This window comes from Caenorhabditis remanei, chromosome III (genome assembly GCF_010183535.1).
Source record: "Caenorhabditis remanei strain PX506 chromosome III, whole genome shotgun sequence".
In the NCBI taxonomy this organism is placed as follows: Eukaryota; Metazoa; Nematoda; class Chromadorea; order Rhabditida; family Rhabditidae; genus Caenorhabditis; species Caenorhabditis remanei.
In genome coordinates this window covers 7,305,790-7,321,814 of record NC_071330.1, presented here as the reverse complement: position 1 = coordinate 7,321,814, position 16,025 = coordinate 7,305,790, and the positions used below count along the sequence as shown (strand labels likewise).

At 37.0% G+C, this 16,025-nt stretch overlaps 2 protein-coding genes across 2 annotated transcripts; one reads left to right on the top strand and one right to left on the bottom strand.

The window, feature by feature from the left end:
• Positions 1-2,572: 2,572 nt before the first annotated feature.
• Positions 2,573-7,585, top strand: GCK72_009709 (uncharacterized protein; the record flags this gene model as incomplete). Its single annotated transcript, XM_003112954.2, has 12 exons — positions 2,573-2,614; positions 2,751-2,816; positions 2,873-2,975; positions 3,023-3,102; positions 5,101-5,172; positions 5,334-5,497; positions 5,685-5,885; positions 5,939-6,228; positions 6,279-6,436; positions 6,494-6,854; positions 6,901-7,022; positions 7,376-7,585. 12 exons carry the CDS (start codon positions 2,573-2,575, stop codon positions 7,583-7,585), a joined length of 1,869 nt encoding a protein of 622 aa, XP_003113002.2.
• A 589-nt stretch (positions 7,586-8,174) lies between these two features.
• GCK72_009708 (uncharacterized protein) lies at positions 8,175-10,267 on the bottom strand (the record flags this gene model as incomplete). The annotated part of the gene is made up of 4 exons (XM_003112872.2): positions 8,175-8,317; positions 9,167-9,304; positions 10,014-10,094; positions 10,138-10,267. 4 exons carry the CDS (start codon positions 10,265-10,267, stop codon positions 8,175-8,177), a joined length of 492 nt encoding a protein of 163 aa, XP_003112920.1.
• Positions 10,268-16,025: the final 5,758 nt, after the last annotated feature.

The window sequence follows — 16,025 nt, the reverse complement described above, 5'->3', positions numbered from 1 at the left end:
ATCAGCGATAGGCGGAGTACAACCCTTATCTGAAAAAATTACATATGAACAGTCTCCTATTTATGTGCGGTTTTGTGCAAACTGATTGTTCATTCTGAAGGTTTTTCAACCTCTTCCGCACTTCTCTCTTATCTGACAGGAAGTTCTCGTACGGATGCATTTGTTCATTTACGGTAGACGCTATACTTCCTCTATCTGAGATTATAAAAAGACGAATGAAAATGTTTCATTTCGAACAGAATGAAAAACGTTTTTGTCGTTTAAAACACAGCGTTCTTCATTTTGTTAATCTTAAAATCTTTACCTAATCTCTATCATTATAATCCTTCGTTGAAGTTCTTCAGTCTACTTCCCAAGTTTTCTAGTTTTTGCACTTTTTCATTGTTTAAGCAAATGAGAATCAGAAAAAAATTTGTTCGTTTTTTCCGAGCAAGTATTGCTCTGACGAGCTCTATTAATGGAGATTCATCTAAATTTCTTAGTCCATTTCGACTGACCGTACTAAAATCAGTACGATACGATCATAAAAGCAAAAGCCTAGTCCGGCCAAGCCTTCTAGAGCAATTCCATTTCGATGTACCAACTTCTTACTGTAGCTTCACACAAATACTTCTGAACTTCATACAAAAAAGTGGGCACTGTAACACGTAATCATCTCTAGAATATTCAAGCTTTCAACCTAGTTTGCAAATCACTCATTATCAATTCAAAAAATGCACAATTGACTTCTTAACCGCAGTTACTCATCACCACTCTTTTTCTCATTTCCGACTCAGTTCATGCTACAGTACAGCTCTTGTTCGTCTCCAACACCTAGATCAACCTTCATAGAAAGAAGCGAGACATACTTCAGTTTCACTGATAACTTTCTATTTGAATTTTCTCTTCGTCAGAGAGTGTGTGGGCTTGATTGATATGGAGTAGAAGAATGGTTTTACGTCAGCGAGAACTGTAAGCATTGAGTAACACTCCGAATTACTCATTGACTTATTTTTGAGCTGGAAACAAACGATTACTTATGAGTAGTTCTCACCTTTGACTCTTTGATTTTGATGATTTTAGAGATGATTTGTGATTATTCGGTTGTCTATCAAACTACGAATAGATGGTTTTTTCCGGTGAAATTATATAAAAGTCGGTCTTCTTGATCGGCAACTTATCAGTTGTCATTCTCTTTACAAACTTTATCAGCACTTTCTTTTTTTACAAATATATTCACGTCATTGATTATGTTTAGGAGGAAATGAAACGAGTGGGGGCGGAAAAATACAGATAGAAAAAGGGGTTGGAGACCGGGGTTGGTGCATTTACGAATTGTTTCGTTATCTCTGAAATTGGCCGGAAATTATCCATTTTTTGTACAGTTTCAGAGAAACAAATGATGCAACTCAAGGAATTAGAGTTTTTCAGTTGCGAAACATTTCCTCATTTCTGTATTTTCTTGTAATACAAACCACAGTTTCGAAAAATTATTTCTTTTCTTATTCTCAATTTTTAAAGTTTTTTTGAATGAAATTAAAATTCTAACAATTAGAAAATGATGCAAATATGGTATTACTCAATTCTTCTCACTTATCATTTTCTTCTGTTTTTCTTTGTTATTCTGATTTCTGCTCAAAAGGAACATCATCTTAATAAATTAATCAAGAAATTCTCTGGGGAACTGTCAGTTTTCGGAATTCAAGAGTAAGTATCTGACCCGTGTAGATCATTTTCTAATTAGATGATGTGTCGAGAGAATGGGCGGAGGATGAGTTGATCAACAAAGAGAAAATGATATCATTCTGAAAAAGAAAACGTCCCCCATACAATACAAACTCAAAGTCCCTCAGTTTCCTATTTCTGAAATCACAACTGGAGATCTTCCACCTGTGAATACCCTTAACATTTAGATGCTCTTTCCATTATTGTTCAATTACCTACGTAGCAAGAACCCTTCCACCTGTGACCATGTCACATATGATCTTTCTTCTCTTCTCTACGTCTTCAGACCTCTTCCACGTCGACATCGGTGAGCTCAGAATTTATGAGCACACCAATGAACTATTGTTTCCAAAAACTTCCATTTCTGAATCTGTTTTTAGAGTGACCACTTCTAATTTTGGCATTGTGTCGTCAAAATTCCTCGCTTCCCCCTCGATAGAAATTACGTAGATAATCAAGACAGGTGCATTCATTCCAACACTCTTTATGTTTATGAACACATGCTGTGTTGGCTTTTTTTTAGTTTAGTTGCTCGATCAGTTCTGTCTTTCATTGTCAGTATCAAATCACCTGCACAGGAATTTTTGAGGAATATTACTGACTGATGACGACAAATCGGGGACATCAACTCCGCCTCTTTTCTTATTGTTTGACAACACTATATATTCATGTTTCCATATCTTCGTTTCTCACAATTCTTGATGAAAAACGAATCAATCTGAAGCTCTAAACATCATATTACTAATTTCAGATTGACTAACCCATCTTCTTCTTCACTCTCCTTCTAATTCTTCTTTTTCTTCTTCTTCGAAAACTTTCCAACTCACTCCGATCGCTCATTGTTTGGATGCGCGGTCTGTCCGACTGAATGGAACATCTTACTATTCAAACGGACGAGTTGCAAGATCAGGTACGGGACAGGTGTTCTCTATTTATTTCTATTCACTTTTTGAACAAATCTTCCTTTTTCTAAATAAGTCTAGGAATTCATACCTGTCTAGCAGGTGTTCTGAAAGTTTAAAGTTAAACAGTCAACCTTTTTTCAGTTTCAAAACTGTTCACCAGCTTCTGTTGATAGCAGTTACTCTTCCTGCTCCAGCGTGGAGGACGAAGTGAGTTTCAGAATTTGATCATATCTTCCAGAATTCTCAATTTCTGAAAATTTCAGATCGAAATCTACACGCGCCTTGTGCGTAACGAGGCGCCTCTCCGCAAGGACTTTTTCCGTGAAATGTCCAAAAACTCTTCCTGTTCTTCATCTTTTGATTACGGTACCTTTCTGCTTCTGTTTGATTGGAAACTATTTTTCTTTTTGCAGGAGAATTCGGTCCATCGTCTTCAAGAAAAGGATCAAAAACAACTGATGCTGACCTCGATACGTTATTCCATTCCCTTGTGGTACGTTTACTTTATCCATATATTTTCTATTATTATTTTTCTTCTTTTAAAAATGATGTCAACTTTCCAAGAACTCGTCAATTCCATTTCTCCTCTAGATTCCTTCAGAGACAGTATCCGTATTGTTGAACCCATTGATTCAGTTCCCCTGTTTTGTCACATAATTCTAGGAACTCAGTGATATCTTATGACGATATTTTTTCCCAGTAGAAGATATCTACAGGAAAACAGTTGGAAAACATCTATTTCTCATATAATCACATATTTACTCTTTTCACTATTCACTTCGTTCAATGATTTCAGGTTGAAGAGAACAACTTATTTTCCCATTCGCTCCAGTTTTTCTGAGATCTTTTTCCCGATTTTCTATCTGATAAAAATGAGAAAAAACTGTGGGAGAAAGTTGGTATAGATTTCCCTTTTTTGGCCGGCACCTGTTTCATTCCCCGGGTGGCAAAAAAGTGTGAGTGGGAACAGGTGAATAACTCATTTCCCTCCTCTACCTTTCCTCATTTCATTCAAAAATTTCCCATTTCGTTCAGGCTATTCCACTTTGCACTTTCCAACATTTGAGTTCTATCTCTCCCCACTTCAGCCCATAAATTACTTTATAATTGGGAGGTGAGATCATTTGTAGAGCTGATAGAAACGAAAGAGAGAGAGAAGAGAAAAAAGATTTCATTTTTGAATTCAAAATGTGTTTTATCTCCACTCCACCTCTCTTCTCTAACCATATACAACTCCTTCTTTTTGTGCTTTTTCTATTTGCGATTAGTCATAAAACAGTAGCTGAAGAGAGGTGGGACCTATGTTAACAAGTCACAAATGTCATTTCTTTATTAGTACTGTTGTCCCCCATTTCTTTTGATGTTTCATCTCCTTACTTGGGTTTTCTCTTTCTCTTCTTACTGTATTTGGGTTAGAGCACCGGGTTGGAGCAAAGAGAAAACGCATTTAGATTGCTCATGACATTTCGAATTCGTGTATGTAGGAGGGCCTTCTTTGGATTATCTCATCCCACTCTAGCCTCTCGTTTTCCCATTTTTGTAATCGTCTAGACTTCAAAAATATCTCGATGTGTATACTCGTATAATATGACGCTCCAATAACATAGTTTCAGAATTTTCTTCATAGTTTCAGCAATGAAAAAGACTTTTTGAGATTACAAAAAGCCTTGATAGTTCCTTTCTCCTCACTTCAAAGTACCTTCTTTCCCTTCTGAATCTCTAATTTTCAGAAAAAAGTCTATAACTAACGAGTAAACTTTATAAAATAAATACCACAGATCTTTTGGAAACCTAACCTTTTGCTGAATATCTGTGTGTTGCTAACACCCACAACCGCCTAATTGATAGATACACGTGCCATTTGGTTCTCCTCCCTCACTTTCCGCTTCTTCTTGTCCTCTTCTCTCGAAACAACCCCTCAATTTTCTTTCAATTTTCCCTTTCATCTAACCAGCACCAAACTCCTACTTTCTTGCCCAATGATTTAATGATGTTCACATTATTCTGATATCGAAATTTCAAGAATATGTCAAAATGTCACGTTTTCGGTTCATTTCCAATTGTAGTTGAGAGAGATGTCACTCTGTCAAAGTACCTTTTTTGGCTTCTTTTTTGTCAACGACATCGTCATCACATAGGTGGTCTTGGGGCGTGATTTGACATAATTCCTAGCGTGCTCTTTTGTCGCAGCCAATGCTTATTCTGTCTCCCCACTCCTAGGCCCCGCCCCTAATTTTCCAGCGAGCAGCCTAAGCAGCTGTCCGGATTTCTCAAAAGAAGAGCACTTTTCGGGACTACCCTCTCAGTTACTCCTCCCTACTTCCCACCTCTTCTCTCATTCCAATTATCTACAAACCTTCTTCCCTTAAACTTTTCAAAAATGATGAGCAAACGAACTGCTAGCAAACTCGAAAAACCAGTGGCCAGGCTTGCAACGGCTGAAGATCTTTATGTTTCTGTACTGAACATCAAGACTGAATTTGACTTACAGGACACGAGTGAACAAGTCAACATCGTTCCGAAGCCCGTCACAAAAGTTGAAGTTCCCGAAGAGTTTGAACAGGTGAGAATTGACATTTTCCTTTTTTAAATAGAGTTTCTAGAGTCTGGTTTATTTTAATATATTCCACTTACTTTTTGTTTCTGAAGTTCCAGTTTTTAACTCTTCTTCACTACACTCTCTCTATAAATTTCTCTCATCCATTACCGTATCCTTATTTGAAGAAACCATCCTCATCTGCATCCACATCCAATCCACGTGTTCAACCATCTGAAATGAATGCCTCAATAACTCATATCAAAAGTGAATTGGATCCAACAATGCAAGCATTCCAAATGCCCCAACACGATCTGTTCCTTGGCGCAACTCCCCAATACAATCCATTCGCGTAAGTTTCGTGCATTTCCGGAAGAAAAAATCCCTGTTTGGTTCTGTCGAAAAGTGCATGCAATAAATCTGTCACGTCACAGATAAACACCACGTGTGGATTACTTCTTGTGTGTTTTCTACGTAGTAATAGAATAGGATTAGGCTGTGTTGCTTCCAGGCGATTAGCTTATTGTTTCTGTTTTCAGTCTTACCAACGAGTTCATGGGAGCCCAAAATGCATTGATGCCATCGTTCACTTCTCCATTCTATCCCCAACACTTCCCAGTTACCGATTCAAGACGTAACAGTCAGGGTACAACAAGTTCTTCAAATAATACCGGAGGAACACCATCTCCACATTCAAACTCTCTTCCAACGTCACCCCCGCAGTTGCAAGGCTTCTTGAGGTTTGTTTTTCATCCCGGAAGTCGATTAAAATTTTGAATTCCTGAAATTTCAGATCCTTCTTGAATCCTGACAATCTGTCAACTCCAACTCCATTCGGAGTACCAACTGAAACTACTCATGACGCTGATAAGATGTGTGCCGTCTGTAATGATCGTGCAGTTTGTTTGCATTATGGAGCAAGAACTTGTGAAGGATGCAAGGGATTCTTCAAGCGGACGGTTCAAAAGAACTCAAAATACACATGTGCTGGCAACAAGAACTGCCCAATTGACAAGAGATACCGTAGTCGTTGTCAATACTGTCGCTTCCAAAAGTGCTTAGAAGTCGGAATGGTCAAAGAGAGTAAGAGCAAACTATTGACTCGAAAAGGTTAAACAATTTGTTTATTCCAGTTGTACGTCATGGTTCCCTTTCTGGCCGAAGAGGACGTTTGTCTTCAAAAACAAAGTTGGCAAGATCCGTCGATCAACCATCTCCACCACTTCCACTTTTGGCATTGATGGGAAAAGCAGTTGAGGATCATACCAACATGTCGGTCACCAGACAATTTGTAAGTGAATTCAGAATCAAACATTGTCAGCTTGAAGTGATTATTTCTGTATTTCAGAGCGCCCCATTCAATGAGGATATTGCTCTTCGCATTTTCCACTGCGAACTTCATGCAACACGGAAACTTCTGATGGCAATGCCACAAATCAATGAGATTTCTGATCACGACTTCCGTATCCTTCTCAGCAGATCATTCTTCTCAATCATGGCAATCCGTTGTGCGAATCGTTTCACAACAAACACGGATACAATCATGTTTGAATCAGGAGAACTCTTCTCATTGAGTGCATTCCCTGCTTGCTTCCAACAGCTTCTCCGTTTTATTATCAGCAAAGCTCAAAGCTTCTCATCGCTCATTGATTGGGAACCACAAGCTTTCGCAGGATTGATTGCTCTTCAATTCTTGTCTGGAAATACAGGTAACAGTCTGGAAAGATTCCGAGACATTCACAAATTCACTTTCAGAGCAAAATGTGTTGGGACTGACAAACAAGGGTATTGTCGATCAAATCCAGAGCACCATCATCAATGCTCTCAAAGATCATTGCAGTGGATCTCAGAACAAATTGGCGAAGATTGTCAGACTGGTAAGTAAAAGGGAAGAAGACCTTTACTTCAATCGAAACGTCATCATTTTCATTTTAATCCTTCCTCATTTTCCGGTAGCAAAGAAGCTCCGACGTGAGATCAAAATTGTGTGATGCTATGATGCAGCAACTCATTCTCTTTCAGACAAGTGGGATAAAATGAGATGTGACGTAGAATCTAGGGAATCTTCTAGGGGAGAAAGAAGCCTTTTAGCATGTGTTGAGGGCAAATTTTGCACGGTTTTAATGCTAATCCCCATGCCGCTTAATGTCTGTAAGAAGAATAGAATGCACTTGAAAACTTTGAAAGCAAACAGAAAAAAATGTACTCAAAAATGTGATAATATTTTCAGATTGAAGAGTTCGATATGTTCCACACAATGGGAATTCAAGCATTTGACGTCATCTACCCATCTCACGTTTTCCCAGAAGAATTTCAATTCTTGATTAATATGACTCGTGCTCCACTTCGTACAATTGAAGCTCCACCAGCATGTGGCAGTCCGGCTGTTCCTTCCAGCACTTCACTTTTCAATTTCCAAATGGGATCGACTGCTTTCTAAAACTGTTTTCATTCTACATATTTTCAACTAATTTTTATTTTTCCTTCGATATAATTTCCTTATCATTCTTCGCTAGCCGCCCTCCAACCCCCCCCCCCCACCGATTGCATATCAATCTATTTTTTCCATTCAAGATCTTTCTTAATTTATTTTTTATCCTCAACCTGAAAAAGAATCAAATAATTTGTTACCGGTATCTACTAATTTTTCCTCTGCTCCAACCTCAATGTTCTCATTTGGCCCTTTTTACCCTTCGGTTTTTCCCAAAAGTATTTTTTTACCGAGACTACTCTTGTATATTCCAAACATAGTTTTCTTTTCTCGTATTTCATATTCTATATCCAAATTTTGTTTTCAATTTCAGAGTTTATTTTCAAACAGAGTTCTAATATTTTTGAATTGTAATATGAAAGACCAATTTGTTTGATTTCTCATAAAGTTTATATATTTTTATTGAATCTTCGAATCTGAAAACAAAATACAAATTTCGTGATAATACAAAATGAGTAATTGACACTCATGAGCACCGGAGAAGTGACAAGAAATACTGAAGGGGGATAAGAGAGAAAATAGAGGAAATGAATTGAATTTAACAAAAGTTGTTTCTCATTTGTCTTTTGTTTCGGCGCATGTATTGGACTGCTGTATTCAAATCAGTTTTCAGTTCGCATCGACTGAATCCACGGTCATCAATTATTGGTTCTGGGTGGGCGAAATCTGGGCATTTCTTCCCTGAAAATGCAGATTTGTGAGTTTGAGAGTCTTAGTAAATAATGTGAGACTCTTACTCATGTTTATTGTCGAAAAGTGTGTTCATAAGCGTTATTGCTAGACAGTTTTCCAAGCTTGCGTATTCAGACACCAAAGTGCAATAAAAACTAGAATCGCACAAATCGGTTGGAAACAACTCACGCTTTGTGAATTGTAAATTAATTCTAAACTTCAGAAAACGTTCTTAACAAGTTTTATTCACTGATTAAAATATGTCGCTTTATTCGGTTTTGTCCCGTTCCATTTCTCAGAGTTCGCACTGTTTCGAAACGTTTGAAATCATATTCTTCCTAATCATATATCTCAATTCATAAGTTCAAAAACTACAATTTTCGATTGAATTGCCATTCAATCTGTTACAACAAACAGTGCCATTTCAATTGTATTGTCACATATAAATTCTCCAAAATTCTACAAAATTTGTTTCAATTCTCCTACTAGAATGTATTCAGACTATGTATTCTAGATCTTTGAGGTTTTTGTATACTTTAATGTTAAAATGTTATTATTTTTCCGAGTGTTATTTATCTCTCGCATATACACTTTTTGTACCTTAAACCTATAATGAACAAGCTTGTCTGATCTCTATAATAACACGTAAATCCTTGATTTCTCTCCACAAGTCTGCAGATAACACCCTTTACCTCCAATACAATTCTGATCTGTGACGTAATCTCTTTTCCTCATCAGATTAATATTGCTCTTGATGGCTGTGCACTTCCCTATAGTCTGTTGACTGAACATCACATGGATCTTCAGTTTTAACAGGGGGAACCCGGAAAGAAAAATGATAGATAATGAACGACTTACAGCATTTATTGAAAAGAAAATGACGTCCTTTCTCACAAAGACATCGAGATGGAAATTGAGATCTATCACAGATTGTACTTTCACATGCTTGTTTGCATTGATCTTCAATCATACATCCGGTTTCGTTCGGTTTCAGAGCTGGAATAGAGTTTTTCTGGAGAAGAAAAATAATGGGATTTCAGACAAAGTGATATTCTTTAGAAAGAAACACTCAATGTGTTCTTTTTCCGAGTGTCAAAGAAGTTTTCACATTCGATTTATTCATCTGAAGATAGTTCGAGAACTTCACTCTAAAAATCTATTTTTACTCTGACCACACATTGAATTGTTAGATTTTTGTTGTGTTTCAAAGCATGATATTCAATGGCTTCATCTTAAAAATGACCCATTATCGAATCGTCTATTTCAGGAATGATTCACATAACTCTTTTCAAATGAATGTTTTAATCCTCTCAGTCTGAGCTTGATTTTTGTTGTTTAAAAGTATCAAAAGGTGAACAATGAAAGGGTGTAATCAAAGTGAGGGTGGATAATGCCGTTGAATAACGAACTTTTGATAAGTTATAATCAAGACTCCGCAGAATTATCATTTAGAAACAGTGGTATTTACTTTTCAGACAAATTTCAAACGATAAAAAATTTTGAAAGTCATCGTAAATGGAACTTTGAAAGTTGAGGGAAAATCCTGAAAACTTTCGAAAAACAAAAATTCGAAAGATCAACACTCAAAAGTACTTCTGGAAAATTTTTTTCAGATTTTTGAATTTAAGAGCCTCCTATCTCAAAATATTTGTTTGTACCCAACTCAAAATCATTTTAAAAAATACAAAAAAGATTGCAAATTTACCCATCAAACAGCATCCTTTGGAGTAGGTCGTAGCATGGAAACAACTCAAACCAGTGTCACAATCCATTGTAGTCGTACATTCTGAATCTATTATTTTCTGCTCTGAATCCTGATCTTTGCATACCTTGAGAGCATGTAAAATCAACCAATTTCGCCTGTAGAATCTCAATAATCGGATAATACCATGGAGTTTCTGCCGCTTGAATCAAGCAATTGGAGCAGAAAATCGAGAGAATCAGAACTCGAAGCAACATAACTGTAACTGATAATCGAACAAACTGATTTCTTTTGAGGAAGTACTTCTGAGGAGGAGACCCAAAAGACGAAAGGAAGTCGTTAAAAAGCAAACAAATGTGTGAGACAAGGAGTAGCCGGCGAACGAATTGAGATGCTTTCTCCCAAAAAACGTGTTGTTTGAATTGAAAGTACTTAGGCTCACGAGTGTAAGGATTACGTACTGTTAGTGACCGTCTCTCTTGACCCGTGGGAAGAAAAACGAATATTACAGAAGATGAAAAAACGAGGAGAATAGATCACAACGGTCAACTAATGCGAGTTTGAGGAACACAGTTGTCTTCGTACTCTAAAATTTCGGTTTATTGGGGATTCACGGTGAAACTGTAATGAAAATTGAGTAAAAGTTGAGAAGGTGGAACTTTAAACTACAATGGATATGCCAAATGCCGAGCACATCGAGATTGATTCGAAGTAGCAAAATAGTTTTCATTCTTTCATTAATTATCTGATTGCTGCATTTCCAATTTCAGGAATTCTTCAGAACTTCTTGTTATCACATTTTCCAAACCGTATAGGAAGTTTTGAAACATTATCTCTGAAATGTAAACGTGTTGAGTAGGAGCCTGATGAAACGACCATTGGTCTGTCTAATTAGTTTCTCGAAGGAATGACTTCAATTCAAGTTATCTAGTTTTGAATCCGCTTTTGTATTTGAACAGCGGCTTTAGTAGTTCTCAAGGTTTCTCCACAAAAAGCTATGCTCGAACTGATATCTTTCAAATTATGGGAGTCTCTGTAAAACCTTGAAAGTCTCTGTTTGTGTTCTGTATCTTCACAAATAACATCAATCATTTTTTCCACATGAATTACTGTAGAATCCTCCGATATGTTCTTTTGAATACAAAAACGGAACCAACTGAACCGTAACAAATGGCGTGTTCGTTTCCTTTCATTCCCCCTTTCTCTATTATTATCTTCTCCCCATCAACTCATTTTCCGTTCGCATTGTTTATGTGTCTCATTAAATGTATCGATAACCTTTCTACTCGTCTTCCCGTGAGGAGAAATCCCGCGTAAGTTTAACAATTCTAATATCCGAACTGCCAATAAAGTGGTCCGTTACACTGTGCCCTCTACAGCTGACTGCTCCGTCCATCTCCGCCCTCTAATCACTTTCTCTCTCTCTTTGTTACCTATTCGTTTCGAGGAACAACCTGTCTCTCTTTCATTCTCTTTTCTCCAAAAACACTGAATAATACATACGATTCCGTATAATAATTCTACTTGTTTCTGCGTCTATCATTTTCTCATTATATCTCATTAGGCTTCATCCATATGTTCAGTTTCTGTGTATCTATCCTTCTCCTTTTCTCCGGCTGTTCGACCTACCCCGTCACTCTGCGTCTCTTCATCTCCTCCACTATCTTCTTCTTCTCGATCCGACAAATGTTGCGATGATCGGTCTATCGCTTTTGATTTGCATTCAATACCTTCTTATTCACACATCCTGAAACAATTCACTCGGTTCCCGGGAAAATCTCATGCCATTCTCTCTTTTTTCTTTTATTTACATTTTCCGTAATATCTAAACATGAGTCATATATTCTTGCTAAGCACATGTCCCTTCTAAAAATAAATACATCTCGATGGAATTGGGTGAGAACATTCATTATACTCGAATAAGACTTAAAAACTAAAGATTGTGGTTCACGAGGTAACTCATGAGCATTGAAGTGGAGAGAATCTTTTGCAACTTTTGAGAGTTTTGTTTTTTAAGTTGATTTACTAGACAATCATCTATCTGGAAGAGAAATATATCAAATATTTGTCAATTTTCATTTTTATACCTAGACCTTTTCCAGTCTTGAAAAGAAAGAGTGACGGTTTTCCCTAGTATACTGTAGGTGTTTTCTAAGAATAGACTTGTGTAAAGTAAAGTGAATACTGTTCTTCTTCGCTCCAAACCCTCGAATTCATTTTGTGTTCACTCCGATTGATGCTCGTATACCATCCATTTACAGCTTCTTCCCTCCGATTACTTTTTACAACAGGTGCTATTGTGTTCCGACCCCTTCCCTTATACGGTCATTCCCAAGTTGCAATTTTCTTTTTTTGGTAGAATCCATTTTCCGTTACGTTTTTTTGATTTGTATGTTCTCATTCTCATGAATAGCAATGTGAGTATTGAAAAAAGATGGAAAAAAGAGACAAAACGCATATCAATAGTCTAAGCAATCGCATAAATCAAACAAAAAAGGGGATGTGTAGAATGAGAAGAACATGGAGGAACATATGCCTTCGGTGCATTCTCTCTCTTTCTTTCTTCTATTTGCCAAATAGTTTAGGTCGTTTCCTGATTGCACAACACGTTCTTCTTACCTCAAGGTCTAAAATCACTTATTATTGATTCGAAAGAGAACCCATTAGGAACAATTTCTGTTTTCTGGTAGTTAGGTGTCAATATGTTTGACAGATTTTCATAAACTCTAGGAAATTTAGAATCACTATACACTGATAAATCGAGTTTTTGACACGTTTTCAATGAACAACTTGAAAACAAAAACTCCATGGGTCTGATCCATGGGTGTGATTCATCCATGGGTCTGATTCATGGGGCCTGTTTCATGGAAAATAGAACAATATATTTTCAGAAAGGTGTACGGTAGTTGCCTACTCCCAACTTGAACACTGTTATTTAAATTGTCAACAAAATAATTCTGATTTTTGATGTTTGAAACACCTAGAAAATGTTCAATCTTCAATATTTTTGTAAAATCCTGGAAAAAATTTCGAAATAGATTTCGAAACCTGGTTTCCCTTCCAATCTTCTCAACCAACCAATCATTCATTTCTATCTTTCTGTGATTCTGAATCCCTTCCGGCTTGTACTACTCATCAATAAATCGCTTCAAATTGTCTCATAAAAATGTTCGTGTACTCCATCACCTCCGATCCTTTTCTCTTCTTCTCCAGCATGTGCTCCTCTCATTTTTCCGGAGCAGAAACTTTGTGTCGCCCGGGGGTGCCCTCGGGTTGATCAATTCGAAAGGCGCCCCGCGTTTTTATTACTCGAAGTCTCGTTTTACACATTTCCACTCGTCGCATTTTGCTTCGGGACCTTCATCCACTCGCTCCGTCAGAATCACGTTTTTTCTATCGTCGTCGACTATCGAAATTCCGGACGAGAGCCGATGAATGGCCACTTTCGATTATATGAATGATGTACTTATTGCAGCCATCTGTATATCTGCGTACAGCACTTATTACAGCTATAGTATCCGCAGATAGTGAGAAAAAGAGAACTGTTCGTTCATGAAATAGAGACAACCGCTACTGGTTCTTTTTTCTTTTCTTTCATGATCCGTCAGGTGATGTTGATTCGATTTGAGATGAATTCACTACTGGTTAATCGGTTTCAAAGTTTCAAAGTTTTTCTCTTTTTTAAAAAGCATTGTTCAAGTTTTGTGAAACTTTACATTAGCATGCCGTATTCTGGATTTGATTTTGACTGTGTTGACAGAATTCTAGAAAACTCACTTCATTCCTGCTTTTCCTATTGTGGAATCCTTAGTTGTAGTAACAGTACGAGGGGAGAACGATATTCTGAAACTCATAAATTCGATTTTTACTTCAAGTATACATAAATGAAACTGGGTTGCGCCCCTACCATGACTTATTTTCAATCAGTTCAATTCATATCAAAACTTTTTTGTTTCATTCTAACGAACTCTAATGATTCAACAACGCTATTCCGTTTCCCCCTACTTGATTCGACTCTTTTTGCTTTTTCTTTTTTTTTTCTTACATTACCACACTTGAAATATTCTACGAAAAATTCTATTTTAACGACTACTATCATAGCATTTCTGTCTGCGTCGCTTCAACCTACACACTATTTCCTATTACGCAAAAACCAACCGATACATCATTGCCACGAGTCGGTTGATCCCTTCGGGGATTCTTGTTTCGGGTTCTTCTTGCTTTTTGGTAGGCGGTTCTCTCTCTCTCTTCCTCAAGACATGGACAACGGAAAACGAAAACGACAACTCTGGGTTCATTTCATATGCACAATTTGACCCTTTGGTAGAGTGCGAAAAGAATCGGATATGTTTTCGAAGAAACAGCTTAGTGAAAAAAAGAAGACGAGGAAGCCCACTTCTTTTGACCTCCCATTCTGGCTTTCCCCAGAAAAAGAAATCTCGTGAGAAAAAGAGATTCAGAAGCACTTTGTTCACTTTTTGCTAAATGATACTTTTGCAAGTTTTTGAGAATTTGGAAGTTTTAATTTCTAGTTTGAATGAGTCAGTATGATATGAAACATTGCTCTTTCCTGGAAAGTGTTAAGCTCTGATTTCTAGTTTTTCTCTGGCTTAATGATGTTTGTATATGTCATCGGATGTCCAGTTTTTTCTCAGCTTCTGCAGATATACGAATAAATTTATAGATTTTTTCCGGTTGAGACCAAATCAATGTCAAGAACCTTTGGTCTTTTGGAATCCTTATTATTATTATTTGTTTTAAAAATATCTCTTAATTTTAGGATTTGGAAATGTTGAAATCGGTTTCATTCTGCTGATAAAAACGACCTGCATTTCACTGAAAAAGGACCAATTGAACCCAGCGAGTTGTATTTGTCAAAAGTATAAATCAAGATTTATTTTTATTGTGCAACCCATCGTTTTCTTCCTCTTCTTCTTCTTCTTCTTCTTCTTCTCCTTCTTCTTTTCCATTTATCCCAATTTGCACACCGTCCTCTTTTCTTGTCATTCAATTATATCATAAGCAACTCGCCGACCCCCTTCTGCATCTCCCTTAATTTCTAATCCGCTTTTTGGTTTGCTCTCAAGTAGAGAGTGCATTGCATCTTTCTTCCTAAACGGGTGAACAAGTTCCTCTTTTATTCCATTTCAGAAGTTTCCAGGCTTCCAACTGAGAATATGAGGGCGGGGAAGTAATAATGGAGAGTGTGCATATTCTTATTTGAACTTTCATTCCTCTTCTTCTTTCTTATTTTTCCACTTTTCGTTTCTCTCTCTATTTCTCTCTCTTTCTCTTTCTCATTTCCAACCTACTACTATTGCGGTGCCACGTCATCAATCACACTTCTTCCAACTCGTGTCACATATCCTTTCCGGTGCATTTCTCTCTTCTTCTCTCCTAATAATTGCCTTCAATCCTTTCCATTTTTGGCGATTCTCTTCTTCCTTTCGGTCCACTTTCTATTCTGTTTCCATCCAAAAAACCTATTCGTTTTTCTTTCCTTTTCTCCTTAACCCACCACTTCATAATGTGTTGTTGCTGGTTTAGAGGAAGAAGAAGCAAAAAAAGAAGAAAAAGAAAACAGAAGAGTCTGTCCATTTTTCTCATTTATCCTCCTCCTTTTCTCCTTTAACCCCTTAGCTCTTTCCCATTTTTCGTTCAACCATCTGGTCGTCATGTCGATTTTTTCAAAATTGATCACACCATTCTAATGAAAATAGCTTTTCCATTTTATTAACCGGAAGCAAAAAGAAATGTTTCCCTGGCGAGAGAAACAAGCACTCTCACCTCATTAGGCCCACCAAAAATCTCAAATGTCCTGGAAACGGAAAATGGGAAAATGAAGGAAAAAAGAGTCGGAAAGAAAAGTAGAATCGTGGCACTTCATCCATCATTCTAAGCCATAGTAGTCATGGTTTTTATAAAAGAAAAAAAGAAACATAGGATGAGTTTTTGACTCATTTTTGTTTGAATAGTAAAAGAAAGTAGGGTGTTCTCACTTTTACTAATCTTCAG